At 44.9% G+C, this 19,268-nt stretch overlaps 1 protein-coding gene across 1 annotated transcript in view; it reads right to left on the bottom strand.

Annotated features, from left to right (window-relative positions):
- The window catches only part of ITGBL1 (integrin subunit beta like 1), a 1,349,590-nt gene that overhangs the window by 620,556 nt on the left and 709,766 nt on the right, over nt 1–19,268 (bottom strand). The window contains exon 5 of the mRNA XM_085622268.1: nt 11,422–11,562. Coding sequence (XP_085478394.1) covers nt 11,422–11,562 — 141 coding nt within the window. The remainder of the gene's footprint in view (nt 1–11,421; nt 11,563–19,268) is intronic.

Genomic DNA, 19,268 nt, shown 5'->3' with positions numbered 1-19,268 from the left:
CCTCTGCCTGGCAACACCCACAACAAACCTGAGATGGTGGGAATCTCCCTGCTTGGACAAAGGGAACAAAGGGAAAAAGGGGTATAAGAGAAGGACCCCTGAATCAAGAACTCGGATCACTTCTGACAAGGAAACCTGTACCAAGGACAAGAAGCCTGCTGATCTAAGGACTTGCCTCCCCTTTCTGCCAGAGTGCTGTTTTGCTGTGGAGGAACCTGAAAGCTGCTTCTTTATTTTTGCCAAGGAACAAGGAGAGAGGAACTTGGTGTGTACTCTCTGAACACTTGCTAGGAAATCTCCAAGGACTGGAAGAGTGCCAGTCTCCTGTTGAAGTCACAGGGCCAAAGGACTTCACCATCTACTGAATTGCTGAATTGCTGGAAAGTGTTGTTTCCAGTACACAAGGGAAAATCTGCAGTCTCGACGCCAGCAGCAACGCTAGTGAGCAGTGGGTATCGGCCCCGGCTCCAAGTGACCCCGTCTCGACGCCGGTATCAATGCCAGTGAGGAGTGAGTATCGGCTCTACCTCCAAGCGACCCCGTCCCGACGCCGCTGCTGATCGCATCGACTCGACGCCCTTCTCGACGCTGTGAGCGCTGCTCCGGCCCGACATCCCTCGACACCGCTGCGGATTGACCCGACTCCGAGGCACGATCGACGCCGACCTCGACGCCGACATCTCGACGCCGTGGATCATCATTTTCTTCGTTTCTCAAGGTACTGTACTTGTGGGGTCTGTTGCGACTCCAGGCTCGACGTAGCGCTCCTCGCGGTCAACGCCGAACCTTGGGAATCTTGTAGACTCGACGTCGTGTGACTCCTGTGGGGGTTACATTGTTGCCAAAGAACTGTGCTCAGAAGAATACTTTGCTAAAGAACTACTTGCCAAGAAGAAACCTTACTTGAACTATTATTTTCCTTCCAAAGAGTATTTATTAAGACTGTGGTATATTTTTGTCGTTATTTGGTCTTGTGCTAAACCTTATATAAAAATCCTATTTTTATAATACCTTCTGTGTCGTGTCCATCTGTAGTGTATTCACTTTATTACTGTATGTGGTCATAAATGCTTAACACACTGCCTCTGAGATAAGCCTGTCTGCTCTGCCAAGCTACCAAGGGGGTAGCAGGGGTTATCTGAGTGTGTAATCCCCTTTCCCTGACTAGAGTTGGTTGGTCCCTATTTGTCAGAAGTGTATACCTCTGCCAACTAGAGACCGCCGGTTCTAACATTGGTGGTCAGCGGTGAGGATTTGAACTTTGCATTTATGACTCATGTGCAGTGATTAGTGTACGCTACATAGTGAAAGCAGACCATAACGCAGCCACATTCGGTTTTGGTAGGATTGCCTATTTTTGTTCTCCGCTTTCCTGGAGCTTATTTTCTTAAACACTGCCAGTTTTGACCATGGAGAATGCCGGAGCTGCTACACCTGTGGAGAATGTTGTGGGGGAATTCGATAAGGAGAAGATAGATTCCTACACGCTAAAAGATCTAAAAGGATTTTGCAAGCAGTTTAAAGTTCCTACCACAGGTGTCTCAAAGAAAGAGGGCTTCCTCAAAGCGCTGAAGGCCTGGTTAGAGGCCAGAAATCCCTCTGATCCGGTGGTGGTACCGGAAGAGGAAGAAGAAGAGGAAGAGGAAGAGCCCACAGGTGGGCCAGTGTCATCTCCAGGCAGTAGTGCGTCCTCTAGGAGCCTTTCCCCTGAAGAATTAGAAGACAGGGAGAAGGAGAGGGGGTACAAGTTAGAAATGGCAAAACTTAAATTAGGAGGGCAGTTGGAATTAGAGAATGCGAGAAGCAAGAGAGAAGCGGAAATGGAGAGCAAAAGATTAGATTTTGAGAGAGAGAAATTAGCGTTTGAACGTGAGAAGATGGTGAGGGAGATGGAGCTTAAAACTAAGAGTTTAGAGTTGAATCCCTCTGGTGGCAGCACTCCATCTGTGCCTGCAGAAAGTAGGTTTTATTTTCCTAAAGATGTGATCAAGGATTACAGTAAGAATGAAGATATTAGCCAATGGTTTAAAGCGTATGAGTTAGCATTGTTGGCCCACCGGGTCCCTGAGAAGGATTGGGGAACGGGGTTGTGGAGCCGCTTTACAAACGAGGGGAGAGATACCTTGTTGAGCCTTCCTGCTGAGGATAGGATGTCTTATACTCATATGAAAGATGCTTTAATGCTGAGATATGGCTTAACTCCAGAAAAGTACAGACAAACCTTTAGAGAATGTAAGAAGTTGCCTGGTACTACGTGGGTTGAATATGTGTCTTTTTTCTGCAGAACCATGGATGGTTGGATAAAGGGTAGCAAGGTTGATAGTTATGATGCTCTTTATGATTTGTTTGCGTGGGAGCACTTGTCTAATAACTGTTTTCCCGAGCTACGCCAGCACCTTGTTGATAGCAAGCTATCTAACCCTAGAAAACTTGCTGAGGAGGCGGACCGCTGGGTCAGTACCAGGGTCCACAAGGGTCCAGTGGGAGACTCAGCCAAAGGTGGGCAGGGTCCCCAGCAGAAGAGTGGGGGGGACAGGGGTAAACAGAGGGAGTTTCAGAAAGGGCCCCAAAGTAATCCCCAAGGGAACCAAGGGAAGGGTTCCCAGCCTCCCCCTGGAAAGAAGCCAGAGGCCCCGACAGGTAAACCTGTTCACAGGGGCCCCATGACCTGCTATGCCTGTAAGCAGGTGGGACACCGTTATTATGATCCCCAGTGCCCCATGAAGGATTCGAATGCACCGCCGCGTGCACCCCCTCGTCAGGTAGCGAGTGTAGCCCTGGGAGGGGAGGAGATGGGTGCCCCCGGTGGGTGGGGTCCCGCAGAAATGTCCCTGGTCTCTTTAGGAGACGTGGAAATGGTCCCTCCAACCCCTCTGCCTAGTAACACTAAGAAATATAGGCAGTGGGTGACCATTAATGGCCATAGGGTGGAAGCTCTCAGAGACACCGGAGCGAGTGTGACAGCTGTCAAGTGTCACTTGGTGTCCAGAGAGCAGGTGGTCCCGCATGCATTCTACCCCGTTGTAGCTGCTGACAACTCACAGAGTCAGTGTGAGGTAGCTCAAGTTCCTTTTGAGTGGGGGGGGGTCTCAGGTACTCTTCAGGTTGCTGTGAGGCCCGCCATGCCTGTTGATTGTCTCTTGGGCAATGATTTGGAGGACTCCCCTTGGGCTAAGGTGGAGAGAAAATCGCATCTGGAAATGTTGGGTCTGCCTGAGTGGGTGTGTGCGACCACCCGGTCCATGTCAGTTAGTAAGGGTGTTGATGGGGGCCCGGAGCCTGAAAGTATGGCCCAGGGCCCAACCGTGAAGAGAAGAGGCAGGGGGCGCGGGAAACCGTCCCCCATCGTTCCCGCGGTCCAGGAGGGAGCAGACCCTGAGGGGGATGCCCTGGAACCGACAGGAGAACAAGTGGCCGAACTGGGAGACCTGCCCGAGCTGACCCATTGGCAGCAGGATGGTGGTCCCTCCAGGGAGGAATTTTGTGCTGAACAGAAAGTGTGCCCTTCTCTTGTGGGTATGAGGCAGCAGGCCTCAGCCCAAACGACAGGTGATCAGTCAGGATCACATTGGGTCTACTGGGAGAACGACCTCCTGTATAGCGAGCCTAAGGCTGCTGAACCTGGGTCAGCCCGTGTGCTGGTGGTACCCCAGCGCTTCAGAGCCTTCCTACTGGGGTTGGCTCATGACGTTCCGTTAGCTGGACATCTGGGGCAGGACAAGACCTATGACAGGCTTGTCACCCATTTTTATTGGCCCCAGATGAGACGGGATTCAGATATCCATTGTAGGACCTGTCAAACTTGCCAGGCAAGTGGGAAAAGTGGGCGGAAGCAGAAGGCTCCCCTCCAACCTTTTCCCGTCGTCAGTACCCCCTTTGAGCGAGTGGGAATTGACATTGTGGGGCCACTGGACCCCAAGACAGCCATGGGCAACAGGTTTATCCTGGTCTTGGTGGACCATGCCACCCGGTACCCGGAAGCCATCCCTCTCCGAACAGTGACGGCCCCCGTGGTGGGACGGGCACTGATGGGTGTTTTCTCCCGCATGGGGTTCCCCAGAGAGGTGGTGTCAGACCGGGGCACCAACTTCATTTCGAATTATATGAAGTCTCTGTGGAAGGAGTGTGGGGTAACCTACAAGTTTACCACTCCTTACCACCCTCAAGGTAATGGGCTGGTTGAGAGATTCAACCGGACCCTAAAAGGCATGATCATGGGTCTTGAAGAACCAATGAGGCGTAAATGGGACGTCCTCTTGCCATGCCTGCTGTTTGCTTACCGTGAGGTGCCACAGAAGTCTCTAGGGTTCAGCCCCTTTGAGCTTTTGTATGGTCACCCGGTAAGAGGACCTTTGAGTCTGGTCAAAGAAGGCTGGGAGCAATCTCCCAGGAAACCTCCCCAGGATGTATATAGTTACATGCTGGCCTTTAGGAACCAGACTCGGCGCTTCAGAGATCTTGCTCAGGCAAATCTGGAGGCCAGCCAGGAAGAGATGAAGCGGTGGTACGATCAGAATGCCACTCTGGTTGAGCTTCAACCTGGTCAGAAAGTTTGGGTCATGGCCCCTGTGGAACCTTGTGCGCTCAAGGACAGGTGGACTGGACCATTTGAGGTTGTGGAGAAAAAGAGCGATGTCACCTACTTGGTGGACTTGAAGTCTCCCAGGAACCCCTTAAGGGTCCTGCATGTCAACCGGTTAAAGCCCCACTTAGAAAGGTCCGAAGTGGGCATGCTCCTTGCCACAGATGCTGGGATGGAGGAGGAGAGTGAGCCTCTTCCTGACCTCCTGTGTGCAAAAGAAAAAGATGGGTCAGTGGATGGTGTTGTCCTCTCTGACACCCTGACCCCTGAGCAGCAGCAAGATTGTCGCCATCTGTTGGTACAATTCCCTGATCTGTTCTCCTTAATCCCTGGTGTCACTCAGTGGTGTGTCCATGATGTGGACACTGGGGACAGCACTCCTGTGAGGCACAAGGCCTACAGGGTGACTGAAAAGGTCAGAGCATATATCAAGGAGGAGGTCTCCAAGATGTTTGCCTTAGGGGTGGTTGAGTCCTCTAGCAGTCCTTGGGCCAGCCCAGTGGTCTTGGTCCCAAAGGCTGCAGCGCCTGGTGCTTCACCAGAACTTCGGTTCTGTGTGGATTACCGAGGACTCAATTCGGTCACCAAGACTGACGCGCACCCCATCCCCAGAGCTGATGAGCTCATCGATCGGTTGGGGGCTGCCCGGTACCTTAGTACGTTTGATCTAACGTCTGGGTACTGGCAGATCGCCTTGACTGATGGGGCAAAAGAGAGGTCTGCATTCTCCACACCAGATGGGCACTACCAGTTCCGTGTGATGCCCTTTGGGATGAAGAATGCCCCTGCCACATTCCAGAGGTTGGTTAACCAGGTATTGGCCGGGCTGGAAGATTTCAGCGCCGCCTACCTGGACGATATAGCAGTGTTCAGCGCCAGCTGGGAGGAACACTTGCGCCACCTCCAGGAAGTGTTGTTGGCCCTGCGCAGAGCAGGCCTCACAATCAAGGCTAGTAAGTGCCAGATTGGGCAGGGTTCAGTGGTGTACTTGGGGCACCAAGTAGGGAGCGGCAAGGTGGCCCCCCTGCAACCCAAGATAGATACCATCCTGGCTTGGGAACCGCCCAAAACCCAGACTCAGGTGAGAGCCTTCTTGGGTCTCACGGGTTACTACAGGAGGTTTGTCAAGGGGTATGGCAACATTGTGCACCCCTTGACCTCGCTGACTTCCAGGAAGCAGCCGAGACTTGTGATCTGGACTGACGCCTGTCAGAACGCCTTTGACACCCTGAAAACTGCAATGTGTACAGCACCGGTCCTCCAGGCACCCGACTTTTCAAAAGAATTCATTGTCCAGACAGACGCTTCAGAGCATGGTGTGGGGGCTGTTCTAGCACAGATGAATGAGGAGGGCCGAGACTTACCTGTAGCCTTCATCAGCCGGAGGTTACTTCCCAGGGAACAAAGGTGGAGTGCGATAGAGCGTGAGGCATTTGCTGTGGTCTGGGCGCTGAAGAAGCTAAGACCCTACCTGTTTGGGACTCACTTCCGGGTTCAGACAGACCACAGGCCCCTCAGATGGTTAATGCAGATGAGGGGTGAGAACCCAAAACTGCTGAGGTGGTCCATTTCCCTACAGGGGATGGACTTTACGGTGGAACACCGCCCTGGTACAGATCACGCCAATGCTGATGGTCTGTCCAGATTTTTCCGCCTTAGTGATGAGGACTCCCTGGGTGAAGGGTAGTTCTCCCCACATTTCAGCTGGAGGGGACACGTGTTAGACCTGGCATCATTGGCATGAGTCTCTCCTCCATTTTTTTCTGTTTGCCTCCTCTGTTTACGATGTTTTTGCTGGATTATTGCTTTGGGCACTGTGCCACTGCTGATCAGTGCCACAGTGCAAGTGCTCCCTATGTTAAATTGTTACATTGATTGGTGTTACCATGATTGGCTTGGTTGACTTACTGTTCAGACCCTAGTCTAGTGCACTGCGTGTGCCAAGGGCGTGTAAGTTAACTACTGCTGGTGGGCTTGCAGCACTGGTTGTGCCACCCACAGAAGCAGCGTGTAAAATGTGTCTCAGGCCTGCCACCGCAGCGCCTGCGTGCAGTCCCTGACTGCCATGTCGACTTGGTAAGGAAACCTACTTACCAGTCTCTAAACCTTCACTTTGCCACATTTCAGACACCTCTAAGGTAGGCCCTAGGGCAGGGTGCATTGTTGGTAAAAGGTAGGTCATGCCCTGATGTGTGTGGCATGACCTAATAGTGAATTACAGCCATTTTTCGTTTTTCACTATTGAAGGGCTACCTGCCTCCAATAGGCCAGACTGGGCAGACTGATTATTAACTCCATTATAATCTATCTGACTCAGGGAGCATGGTAGCAAGTCGAGTTTAGTATCCCTGAACTCAGAATTTAATAACACACCCTTTAGGATGGATGGTTTTTAAATTCTATGTTTGGAAATAGCACTTTTAGAAAGTGGCTATTTCCTTGTCCAACTATCTACCGGTCTCTGCTGGTTTGGTGTGTGTGTCCGGGGCTGGGTGGCTCCAGAGGTCTGAGTGAGTCAGTGTGGGGTGAATGGGGCGTTTACACATAGAGTGAGGGAAGAGTAGCCTGCCCTGCCTGACACAATACTGGCTCCGCCTCCTGCTGGGCGACTGATAGCCCTGCTCCTGCCAGTGACAATACTGGCTCCGCCTCCTGCTGGGCGGCTGAGGACCCTGCCCTGCTCAGTGAATAGGCCAGGTGCCTCTGCCTGGCAACACCCACAACAAACCTGAGATGGTGGGAATCTCCCTGCTTGGACAAAGGGAACAAAGGGAAAAAGGGGTATAAGAGAAGGACCCCTGAATCAAGAACTCGGATCACTTCTGACAAGGAAACCTGTACCAAGGACAAGAAGCCTGCTGATCTAAGGACTTGCCTCCCCTTTCTGCCAGAGTGCTGTTTTGCTGTGGAGGAACCTGAAAGCTGCTTCTTTATTTTTGCCAAGGAACAAGGAGAGAGGAACTTGGTGTGTACTCTCTGAACACTTGCTAGGAAATCTCCAAGGACTGGAAGAGTGCCAGTCTCCTGTTGAAGTCACAGGGCCAAAGGACTTCACCATCTACTGAATTGCTGAATTGCTGGAAAGTGTTGTTTCCAGTACACAAGGGAAAATCTGCAGTCTCGACGCCAGCAGCAACGCTAGTGAGCAGTGGGTATCGGCCCCGGCTCCAAGTGACCCCGTCTCGACGCCGGTATCAATGCCAGTGAGGAGTGAGTATCGGCTCTACCTCCAAGCGACCCCGTCCCGACGCCGCTGCTGATCGCATCGACTCGACGCCCTTCTCGACGCTGTGAGCGCTGCTCCGGCCCAACATCCCTCGACACCGCTGCGGATTGACCCGACTCCGAGGCACGATCGACGCCGACCTCGACGCCGACATCTCGACGCCGTGGATCATCATTTTCTTCGTTTCTCAAGGTACTGTACTTGTGGGGTCTGTTGCGACTCCAGGCTCGACGTAGCGCTCCTCGCGGTCAACGCCGAACCTTGGGAATCTTGTAGACTCGACGTCGTGTGACTCCTGTGGGGGTTACATTGTTGCCAAAGAACTGTGCTCAGAAGAATACTTTGCTAAAGAACTACTTGCCAAGAAGAAACCTTACTTGAACTATTATTTTCCTTCCAAAGAGTATTTATTAAGACTGTGGTATATTTTTGTCGTTATTTGGTCTTGTGCTAAACCTTATATAAAAATCCTATTTTTATAATACCTTCTGTGTCGTGTCCATCTGTAGTGTATTCACTTTATTACTGTATGTGGTCATAAATGCTTAACACACTGCCTCTGAGATAAGCCTGTCTGCTCTGCCAAGCTACCAAGGGGGTAGCAGGGGTTATCTGAGTGTGTAATCCCCTTTCCCTGACTAGAGTTGGTTGGTCCCTATTTGTCAGAAGTGTATACCTCTGCCAACTAGAGACCGCCGGTTCTAACAGTTTCCCATTACAATTGTAATAATGTAAGTTCCAGATCACTATAGGCCCAGGTCTAGCTCATCTGCAAGTGTTTCTGGCTTTGGATTCTATGACAAAATCAATCTTCAGTCTGAGGATGAATTTAAAAAGGATTTCCTACTCATGTCAGAATTTTAAGCAGTCTCTTTTCTTCTTTCCTTTTCAACCAGTCAACATACTTATTAGACCTGTTGTTTTTGTTACTCCCCAATGTTTACAACATTTTGTATATGCCTTAATCACATATTTCCATCTACAACTTTTCTGAGGGTCCCAGACCAGTCAGTGGTTTTTGGACAGTATCTGTACTGGGTACCATTATTTACTATTGGTATCTCAGGACCTCCGTGGTATTGCATACCAATTAGCTGAGCAATATACTATATTTAAAATGAGTACTGATGAATGGGAACATAACCTTTGTTCACTGCTTACTAGCTTTATTTATGTGGTTTTGAATTGCAAAACCATCATCCTTATGACACAATTTAAGTGATTTGTAGATGGAACAGCGGAGCTGGGTGGCGTGCATATAGCAAAGCCTAATGTGAATAAGGGAAGACTGGTGCTGGTGGGGGAGGATCCTCATTTAAGTCAATTAGGCAGGCACATACAGCAGAACCAAGTCTTCAGACTAAACCCCCTCTTGTGATGACACAAAACATTTATAAAACAGCACAAAGAAAACTTGTAAACAGTAAATTGCAAAAGATGGTACAGGTGATTTGGATACAATGGGGGTTAATGTAATTATCTTTTTTACCTACCTCAGTAGAATATCCAAATGCTGTAAGACATAGAAGGTGATGCTTTACAATCCAATAGTACTTCATCTATCAACAGAGGAAGGATTATATAGTCTTAGGCCTACCAGGAATTTAACCTGTGAGCTTTGGATTTTATACAGATCTCTACAGCAAACATATAAACTCACTGTGAGGGCCTATTGACTTACATGTTAGGGTGATATGGAAACCAACAGCATGTTCACACAGTGAAACTGAATTGAATCTTATTGAATTGAACTGAAATGTAGTTTATATAGTGTTTCCAACCCCTGATGAGGTGTTGAAGCACATTACGAGTACCACGCAACCCAGGCTCCTAAAATTAGTGGCCAGTCCATTTGGTTATTGGGATTAGTGTTGCGCTCTCAAATAAACCATTCCATGCATTTAATTTGAGGTACAATAATGATTTGGGCGTGATCATTTCAGAAGGAAATGGTTGATGGGTGCATAGATGTTGTTAGATTGCAGAGATATGGTTTCAAAGAAAGAGAGGGTAAGATATGCATGCGATTTATAGTAGTCTGTATACACAAAAGGCATGCAGAAAGCAGCAGGGAAGGACAGGGTCATTCAAAATAAATAAGGGAGGAAAAATGTAAAGTTTAAGTCAAAGTAACTATTTCATGCAGGATTTAGGATTAATTAGGAGGACATTTTTAGTGATAGCATGCAATCTGTGGATGTAAGCCAGTAGAAAGACACCATTTTTAAAGTGTACTCTGTAGGAATGTGGCACCCAAATTTACATGCTGTAGAGTTCAGCTTATGCTTTATGTAGATTTCAAAGTATTCTACCTGTGGACAAACAGTAGGGAAGAATATTGACACAAAGTTTATTTGTAAATTTTCTTTTTTATATATATTACATGGCAACATTATTTACGGTGAGGGAAAGTCCTCTCCCAAATCCCATTAAAATATGTAAGAGTTTGTGGATTTTCACACATTCCTTCCCTATGTCCACCCTTTGGTTCTCCATTGGAACAGTACATTTCCGACACCATCCCCCATCCTTATGACAGCGGATGATCCATAATCAAAAGTAGGCTTCAGGATCAGGAAATACCTTAAACCCAGATTTTATCCATCTTAATTAGGATATCCTGACTCTAAAGTAAGGGTGTGTAAAGTTTTTATTACTCAAGCCAAGCCTGTGTTGATCCCAATTATTAGCAGGCCTGCATATCATGGAGTTCCCTGTTTTTCGTAGGTTTATGCCCTGGATTAGATTTTCAACCCACACACTGGGAATATTCCTTTGCCAGGACTGGTTGAACCTGAAAATGGATGCATAGTTTTCTCTTAAGTTAACTTTAACACAATTTACCTTACTGCTTATACTAGATGATTGTCGGAGGCCATGTTCTCTTCAAAATGCATTAAAAGTGAATCGAAAATCCCATCTTTAAATGAACACCGACATACAATGAACTTCAAGAGAATACAGGTACTAAACGTAGTATTCAGCAGAATTACGGACATTTTGAGAGAGAAACACTTTACGTCCCATCTAATCTAAATACAACTGTAACTAACGACAGTAAACATGTTGCTGTGAATGACCCATATCGTGTAAAACGACGAATCGCTTTGCTTTTATTTTCCAGTACTGTGGACACTTTCCTGTGAACGTTCAGCAAGCAAACGAGGCAACGTTAGCGCGGTTGCCAGACCCAAGCTTTCAATTTCCTCATAATTAAGTTGAGTAAGTTTCCTAAATGCTCTCTGGATAATTAGATCCTGGCACAGCAGCAGGCTTTGCCAGTGAGGATGTATTTAAAGGGGAGGGGAGAGGGTGGTCCACGCGACCCGCACTTTTGCAGTACAGAAATAGCCCTGGAGAGCTGCCAAGGCATATAATTTCCTGGTTGAGCCATTTGCTCAGCGAACCAAAGCTGAGCAGCAAATCTTTACGACACTCTGTCTTCATATAATTTCTCCTCAGACTGTAAAAAAATCAATGCGACATTACCGAAGCTGTAATGAACATAGATAAATACATCATGCGCGAGAGGCCAAACACGCAGACTATTACGGCTAATATGATCTTGGGCCAAATTGCACTTACAGATGTGAGATGCATTAATGACACACACCTCTATTGCTGCAGATTTTGCCGTCTGGAGAAGTGCATCTTCTTTTGATCTCCCACGGGCTGATGTCACACTGGAATTCGCATTTATCTCCATGCCAACCAGACTCGCAGTAACAGTTTCCGCAATAGCACTTTCCATGGCCTGCACCCAAAACAAATGGAACACAGTCAGGAAAACACGTTATTCTTTTCTTTTTTAGAGAAAATGTCTATTCGTTCCAACTGCTTTTTCATAGTCCTCGTCATACTGATTCTTAAAAAAGACATTTTCATAAAGGAAACATTGATATTTGGACGCTAGCAAAAAGTGTGGGTTAATGCACTTACAGAACAACCATAGCTTGATTAAAAATAGGTAATAAAAGTTCGATAATCTAGATGAAACGTGAAAGTAACAGAATAGAAGCTGTCTGCAAGGAAATTAGTCCAACATAGGTCTTTCCTATAACTTGCGGGCGCACCCTTGCTCTATGGATTAGGAAGTTGGACAAAGTTCCTTGTGGTTCCCTCCTATGTTTGTGGATAACTGCCTTGCAGATTCTTTTTCAGATGCCCCCCCCCCACCACCTCCATGAAGCTCAGATTATGAGACATTCAATTTCATAAAGATTTCACTCATCCTGGAATTCTTGCAAGCAGCCATCGTGGGTCTGAGCTCTTTTAGAGTTTGTGTTAGTTTGATTTACAATTGCATATGATTTGTGTGAGGGCATAATGATCCCTTACTAAATGTTGGTTGTAAGGGAATAATATTTAAACCTTGAAATTATTATTGGAGGATATACCCTGTGTCACCACAGCGAAAGAAGTTGCAGGGTGAAGGAAGAATTGTCCTATGTGACTCTTTAATAAGTGGGAAGGAGTTTGGACAACTATCAAAGGGGTTTTCAACTGATGGTGGCAACCCACTGTAACTGGACTAAATAGTATGGAAATAGGTCTGAACGTGGTCTGTGATTATCAGCTGCCTCTATGTTGCTTGTGAATCTGAAGCCAAACATATGAGTCAAGTTTGTTTGAAATTGGTGGACGTACATTTTACAATCATTCTGTAAGGGCTGACAGTGATAGATTGGGCCACTGTACTTATGAAATTCTTCAACTGATGCGTTTTCAGAGTAATTAAAGGTTTGCCCAATATTCTCACATGACTCTCAATCTATTCATTTATTTGTGTGCTTCACCATATATGTTTGTGGCACCTATGGCTCAGAAGTTGCTAGGAATGCTGCTTGTGAAATGCAAAGATCTCATAAAATTGTAAAAGTGATGGGGCCACGTTTCATCTGTTTATTGCTGTATCATGTAATGAGGAGGAGAGGAAAACATTCAATCCAGATTGTGATAAAGTCACTTGTGCATTGATTTGGAAGAGTGTCTTTGTCTGTAGAATGAATGCAAACCCCAACATACTTATATATATGTCAAACATGGTGGGAAAAAATAGTTAATTACTGCAAGGGTGCTTATCACTAGGAAATACAGCTGATCCGTGGATCGACCCAGGAAAGAGATTAAAAAACAAATGTATCGCAAAAGGGTGTTTAGGTTATTGTACTGTTAAGTGCAACATATTAATTTGACACCATTTTTTTACGTTGGGAGTTAGAGAGGATTGCATATTTAAAATGGCATGTATGCATTCCGCCCATTGCAATACAAAACCACTATTTGCAGGATAATAAGATATAAGACTTTAAAAAGTATGTGTTGAATATCTCTCTCTCTCTCTCTCTCTCTCTCTCTCTCTCTCCCTCCCTCTCTTTCTCTTTCTCTCTCTCTCTCTATATATATATAAATATATATATATATAGCGACACCAGTACCAACGTAGCCAACTAGATGAGAGACAACTGCCTTGCACTCAACTCTCTTCTGGAAGAGCACAACCATATGGGACCACAGCTGGTGGCCAGCAGAACTCGGACAAACACACACACCTACAAAGCATGCAAGCAACCTAGGCATCATCCTCCACAGTGAACTGACCAAGAAATGACCAGTCAACGCAGTCGCCTCCTCCTGCTTCCACACCCTTCGCAAATCCCACAGAATCTTTAGATGGATCCCAGTCAACACCAGAAAGACACCCACTCAGGCCCACGTCACCGACTGCCTTAACCAAGGTAATGCTCTCTACACTGGCATCTCCACCTAGGCCCTCAAAAGACTGCAGATTATACAGAATACTGCAGCCAGACTCATCCTGGACCTCCCCAAATGGACCCACATTACTCCCACCTCAGAAACCTCCATTGGCTCCCCATCCAGAAAAAATGCCATTTCAAGATCCTCACGCACGCCTACAAAGCTCTGCACGATCAAAGACTGGCCTACACCAACCAACTAGCCATGTGCACACCCCCATACCCGTCGCAGCCGCAGCGGGGGGCGTTCGTGCTCCTACATTGCTGCCAAAACCTGGAACAACCTACCCCTCCATCTTCGACAACACCCTTCCTGGTGGGAAGAAACTCAAGACCAGGCTCTTTGATGGAGATGTGGAACCCACAGCACCCAGATACCACTAGGGGTGACAGTGCTGTGCTATACAAATGCTGATTGATTAATTAATCAATACATGTGTCCATCTAATACTTCACCACAGCGCCATAGCCTCTCAGACAGACAACCTTGTCCGACAAAGCAAAGGAAGTGAGTGGCTCAGCTATTCGTTGCAGAATTGTTTGTTTTTTATTTTTCAAAGTGCAGCAGTGCAAAAAGTGAACAACGCGCTTTGGCTGTGGACTTCGACTGAATCAAAGGGCTGGTGTATAGAGAGTCCCTTTAAAGGGACAAAGCCCACTAACCACCACCATGAAAACGACAACTAGACTGCTCAGTACATTATTGTTGAGATCCACAGTGTTCTCCATTTCAGTGTTCCTAAAATACTCAGATGCTACAATTCAAATGCTGCGGTACAAATATTAAAATTTGCAGATCAATTACGTATACAGACATTGCCACGTTAAAGTACCGGGTAGGTACACTAGTATTTGTTTTAACACCCTTCTTTCTAATCCTGAGGGATTGTAGCTTCAATTTTGAAAAGTCTAAATATGAACAATCTTAGCGGTTTGAAAATGCGCAGCTCCTAAATTCTCCATGGCAGCTGCAAGTTAGTTAAGATTTCCCTGAGATCATCGGTTGTTTGCAAAGTTTATCTGCAAAATACAAAGTGCAAAATACAATGTGCAAACACACATAAGAACTGGTCAAATACAATCATGGAATACAAAGTTAATGTACAAAATACATTATGCAAATTTAGATGAACAAACATAAATAAGTGCTGGTCAAATACAATCTTGGAATACCCCAACATTTCCTCGAGTACCACAGCATTGTTTTAAAATGCCAAGTGTAGTCCCTCATCCAAAGTGTGAATGGTTCTTACTAAAGGCCATTTAAAATACAGTTCTTTCATTTTCCAGGGTGCAATGTAAGATTTTCATATTTGGTGCAGATATTTCTTTCAAATTAATTTTTACCACATCCACCCCGCGATTTCAAACCCTCATAATCATGTAACCTTCTAAAGTGCATTGTGCTTTAGGATGTGTGGTCCACTCAATGGAATATAGCATTCTTATATGGTACACATCGTATTGTTATGATACACTTGTAACAAATTTCATTACATCAAAACCACCCCATGTAGATTTTCATAGAGCGCTCCTCAGTCATCATGAGGGTACCAATTGTGACTCAAGTACCTTATAAGTGCATCGTCCCTCTAAAGTGCAACCCAATTTGTGAAGTACCTTGTATTATATAAATTAATCATGATTACTCATGAAGTGCTGATAATTAACATGGAACTGTCCAATGTTCCTGTTCCGATACCTCATAAAGTGCTACGTGCCTCATGAAAATTAATACTCTCAACACGAAACATCATTTTATGACGGTGCACGTCTTGTTCCACATGGTATGCATAAGACATTTCACAATGATCATGGTGTACCAATACTCGCATTCTACTACCTCATAAGGTGCATTGTGCCTCATAAAATGCAATGTTAAGGAATATAAGGGAATACATGTGCTGAGACATATGTAAAGTACAACAGTTCATTATAAAGTGCATGTGCTGGATGTTTAAGCATTCCATGAAGTGAAAATTGTCCTATATATACAGCATGCCGGTGTCTAATGTTGAATGTAGCCTCTTACTGCATGATATGCTGCTAAAGTACGTCATATTCAATATGCAGTTGTTCTTCTTTAGAGTGCACAAATCGCACTACATAAGGTGAATCCTGCAACAGATATATATATATATGTCATGTGCTCAAGGCTCACCCCGAGCCGAAACGCATCAGGACTGAGCAAGGCACTAAAAAATATTTATGCACCATACTGTGGTCCGTTTCCGTCTATGCGAGGAAGATGAGGAGTGACGGAGTGCAAGGATATATATTATCTACTGGCGGTCGCCAGTAGATAGTTATAGTTAGGACCGAGTTCCCATAGGAAATCTGAAAATTCTATTTTGAATAACTTTAACGCTGGTTAATTTATGTTCGTGAAATTTTCAAAACTAATGTGGCGCTCCGCTCAGCTCCTATCCTGAAAGTCTCGGGGTGATTCGTCATGCGGAGGCTGAGAAAAAAGGGGGGTCCCAAAACGCGTTTTCCCCATGCATTTTCCCATAGGACCTTTAGTCGAAGGTACAGCCCGAACGGCTGAACAGAATTACTTGAAATTTGGCAAAGCGGTAGTCCTCAGGTCAGGCATGTGCCTTTTGCTTAAATGGTGTAAATCCGTGCAGTAGTTCCTGAGAAAATCAAAAGTAAAATCACATATATATCTGGGCGGAGCCTAACCACACATCTCATCGTGAGATCTGATTGGCTGTCAGCACTTCATCCAAGAAGTGTTGGCAGCCATCTTGGGACCAATATACATGATAGCACCTCATTAAAAAGCATTGCAGTTAATAGAAGGTTTTAAGACTTTAGTTACATTATAAATCATTTGTTGATGGTACCATACTCATTTTAGGAATTGTGGTGTGTTCTAAGGTGATTTTACCATGTGAAAAAGCCTTCTGCTGTGATATCATGAATCATGTTTGAGAGAAAACTATTTTCTCATGCTTTTCCCACAGAGGTTTGGAAGGTGATCTATAAGCTAACTGAGAGCATACTTTCTGTAAATTCACATTATCTTTCTCAGTCATGTGAGAATGAAGTCTGACATTCTCAGTAAAACATGTACATCCAACAAGGGCAGAGACTGTCAGTTGATTCCTTTGTGTTCTACTGCAGCTTCCCAGAGTGTTCTAAAGAACAACTAGAGCGCTAACAGTCCTACTTATGACAAACGTATGGCACACCTGAAGCCATCTTGGTTGGAATAAAGTGGTAATTCTTAAAACATTTAATTTAAAAAGGAACAAAATGAGGGGGTTCATTTTGCCATAGAAAGTATGATTAGTGCTGCAGAAAGAAAAATTAGGGCACTTTTTGAGTGACTTCTCAAATCCTCTTCTATTTCATTAAAAAATTCTGACATGCAGACTGAAACATGCACTTTCAATACCAGCGGCAGACTTCCCTGGTGAGCAGTAGCTTTACAATAGTGATCTAATAAGCAACTAGAGTGCTAACATTCTGAATTTATGGCAAATTTGTGACACATCTGAATGCCTTCTTGATGGAATCAAAGTAAAAAACTGAAAGTATTTCCTACTCAGGAGACTTTAGTAAATGAGGAAATTAGGAAACATCATAACAAATAAGTCTCCCAAAATGGCCACCAGAGACAAAAGAGCCCAAATGTAGCCCAAATATCACCCAGATGTAGCCCAAGTATAGCCCAATGACAGAGTGTCCCAGAGTGTTCTAACGAACAACTAGAGCGCTAACAGTCTTACTTATGACAAAAGTATGGCACACCTGAAGCCATCTTGAATGGAATAAAGTGGTAACACTTAAAACATTTAATTTACAAAGGAACACAATGAGGGGATTCATTTTGCCATAGCAATTATGATTAGTGCTGCAGAAAGAAAAATTAGGGCACATTTTGACTTCTCAAATCCTCTTCTATGTCATAAAAAAATTCTGACATGCAGACTGAAAAATGCACTTTGAATACCAGCAGCAGACTTCCCTGGTGAGCAGCAGCTTTACTACAGTGATATAATGAGCAACTAGAGTGCTAACATTCAGAATTTATGACAAATGTGTAACACATCTGAATGCCTTCTTGATGGAACCAAGTAAAAAACTGAAAGTATTTCCTACTGAGGAGACTGCAGTAAATGAGGAAATTAGGAAACTTCATAACAAATAAATCTCCCAAGATGGCCACCAGAGACAAAAGAGCCCAAATGTAGCCCAAATATCACCCAGATGTAGCCCAAGTATAGCCCAATGACAGAATGTCCCAGAGTGTTCTAATGAACAACTAGAGCGCTAACAGTCTTACTTATGACAAAAGTATGGCACACCTGAAGCCATCTTGATTGGAATAAAGTGGTAACACTTAAAACATTTAATTTACAAAGGAACAAAATGAGGGGGTTCATTTTGCCATAGAAATTATGATTAGTTCTGCAGAAAGAAAAATTAGGGCACATTTTGACTTCTCAAATCCTCTTCTATTTCATAAACAAATTCTGACATGCAGACTGAAAATGCACTTTGAATACCAGCAGCAGACTTCCCTGGTGAACAGTAGTTTTACTACAGTGATCTAATGAGCAACTAGAGTGCTAACATTCAGAATTAATGGCAAATGTGTGACACATCTGAATGCCTTTTTGATGGAACCAAAATAAAAAACTGAAAGTATTCCCACTGAGGAGACTGCAGTAAATGAGGAAATTGGGAAACTTCATAACAAATAAATCTCCCAAGATGGCCACCAGAGACAAAAGAGCCCAAATGTAGCCCAAATATCACCCAGATGTAGCCCAAGTATAGCCTAATGACAGAATGTCCCAGAGTGTTCTTAAGAACAACTAGAGCGCTTACTAACTTACTTATGACAAAAGTATGGCACACCTGAAGCCATCTTGATTGGAATAAACTGGTAACACTTAAAACATTTAATTTAAAAAGGAACACAATGAAGGGGGTTCATTTTGCCACAGAAATTATGATTAGTGCTGAAGAAAGAAAAATTAGGGCACATTTTGAGTGACTTCCCAAATCCTCTTCTATTTCATTAAAGAATTCTGACATGCAGACTGAAACATGCACTTTCAATACCAGCAGCAGACTTCCCTGGTGAGCAGTAGCTTTACTACAGTGATCTAATGAGCAACTAGAGTGCTAACATTCAGAATTTATGGCAAATGTGTGACACATCTGAATGCCTTCTTCATTGAATCAAAGTAAAAAACTGACAGTATGCCTACTGAGGAGACTGCAGTAAATGAGGAAATTAGGAAACTTCATAACAAGTCTCCCAAGATGTCCACCAGAGACAAAAGAGTCCAAATATCACCGAGATGTAGCCCAAGTATAGCCCAATGAGAAATCCCAGAGTGTTCTAAAGAACAACTAGAGCGCTAACAGTCTTACTTATGACAAAAGTATGGCACACCTGAAGCCATCTTGATTGGAATAAAGTGGTAACACTTAAAACATTTAATTTGCAAAGGAACAAAATGAGGGGGTTCATTTTACCATAGAAATTATGATTAGTGCTGCAGAAAGGAAAATTAGGGCACATTTTGACTTCTCAAATCCTCTTCTATTTCATTAAAAAGTTCTGACATGCAGACTGAAACATGCACTTTGAATACCAGCAGCAGACCTCCCTGGTGAGCAGTAGCTTTACCACAGTGATCTAATGAGGAACTAGAGTGCTACCATTCAGAATTTATGG

Source organism: Triturus cristatus, chromosome 8, assembly GCF_964204655.1.
Source record: "Triturus cristatus chromosome 8, aTriCri1.1, whole genome shotgun sequence".
Classification (NCBI taxonomy): domain Eukaryota; kingdom Metazoa; phylum Chordata; class Amphibia; order Caudata; family Salamandridae; genus Triturus; species Triturus cristatus.
This window is presented reverse-complemented; position numbering and strand designations above follow the sequence as displayed.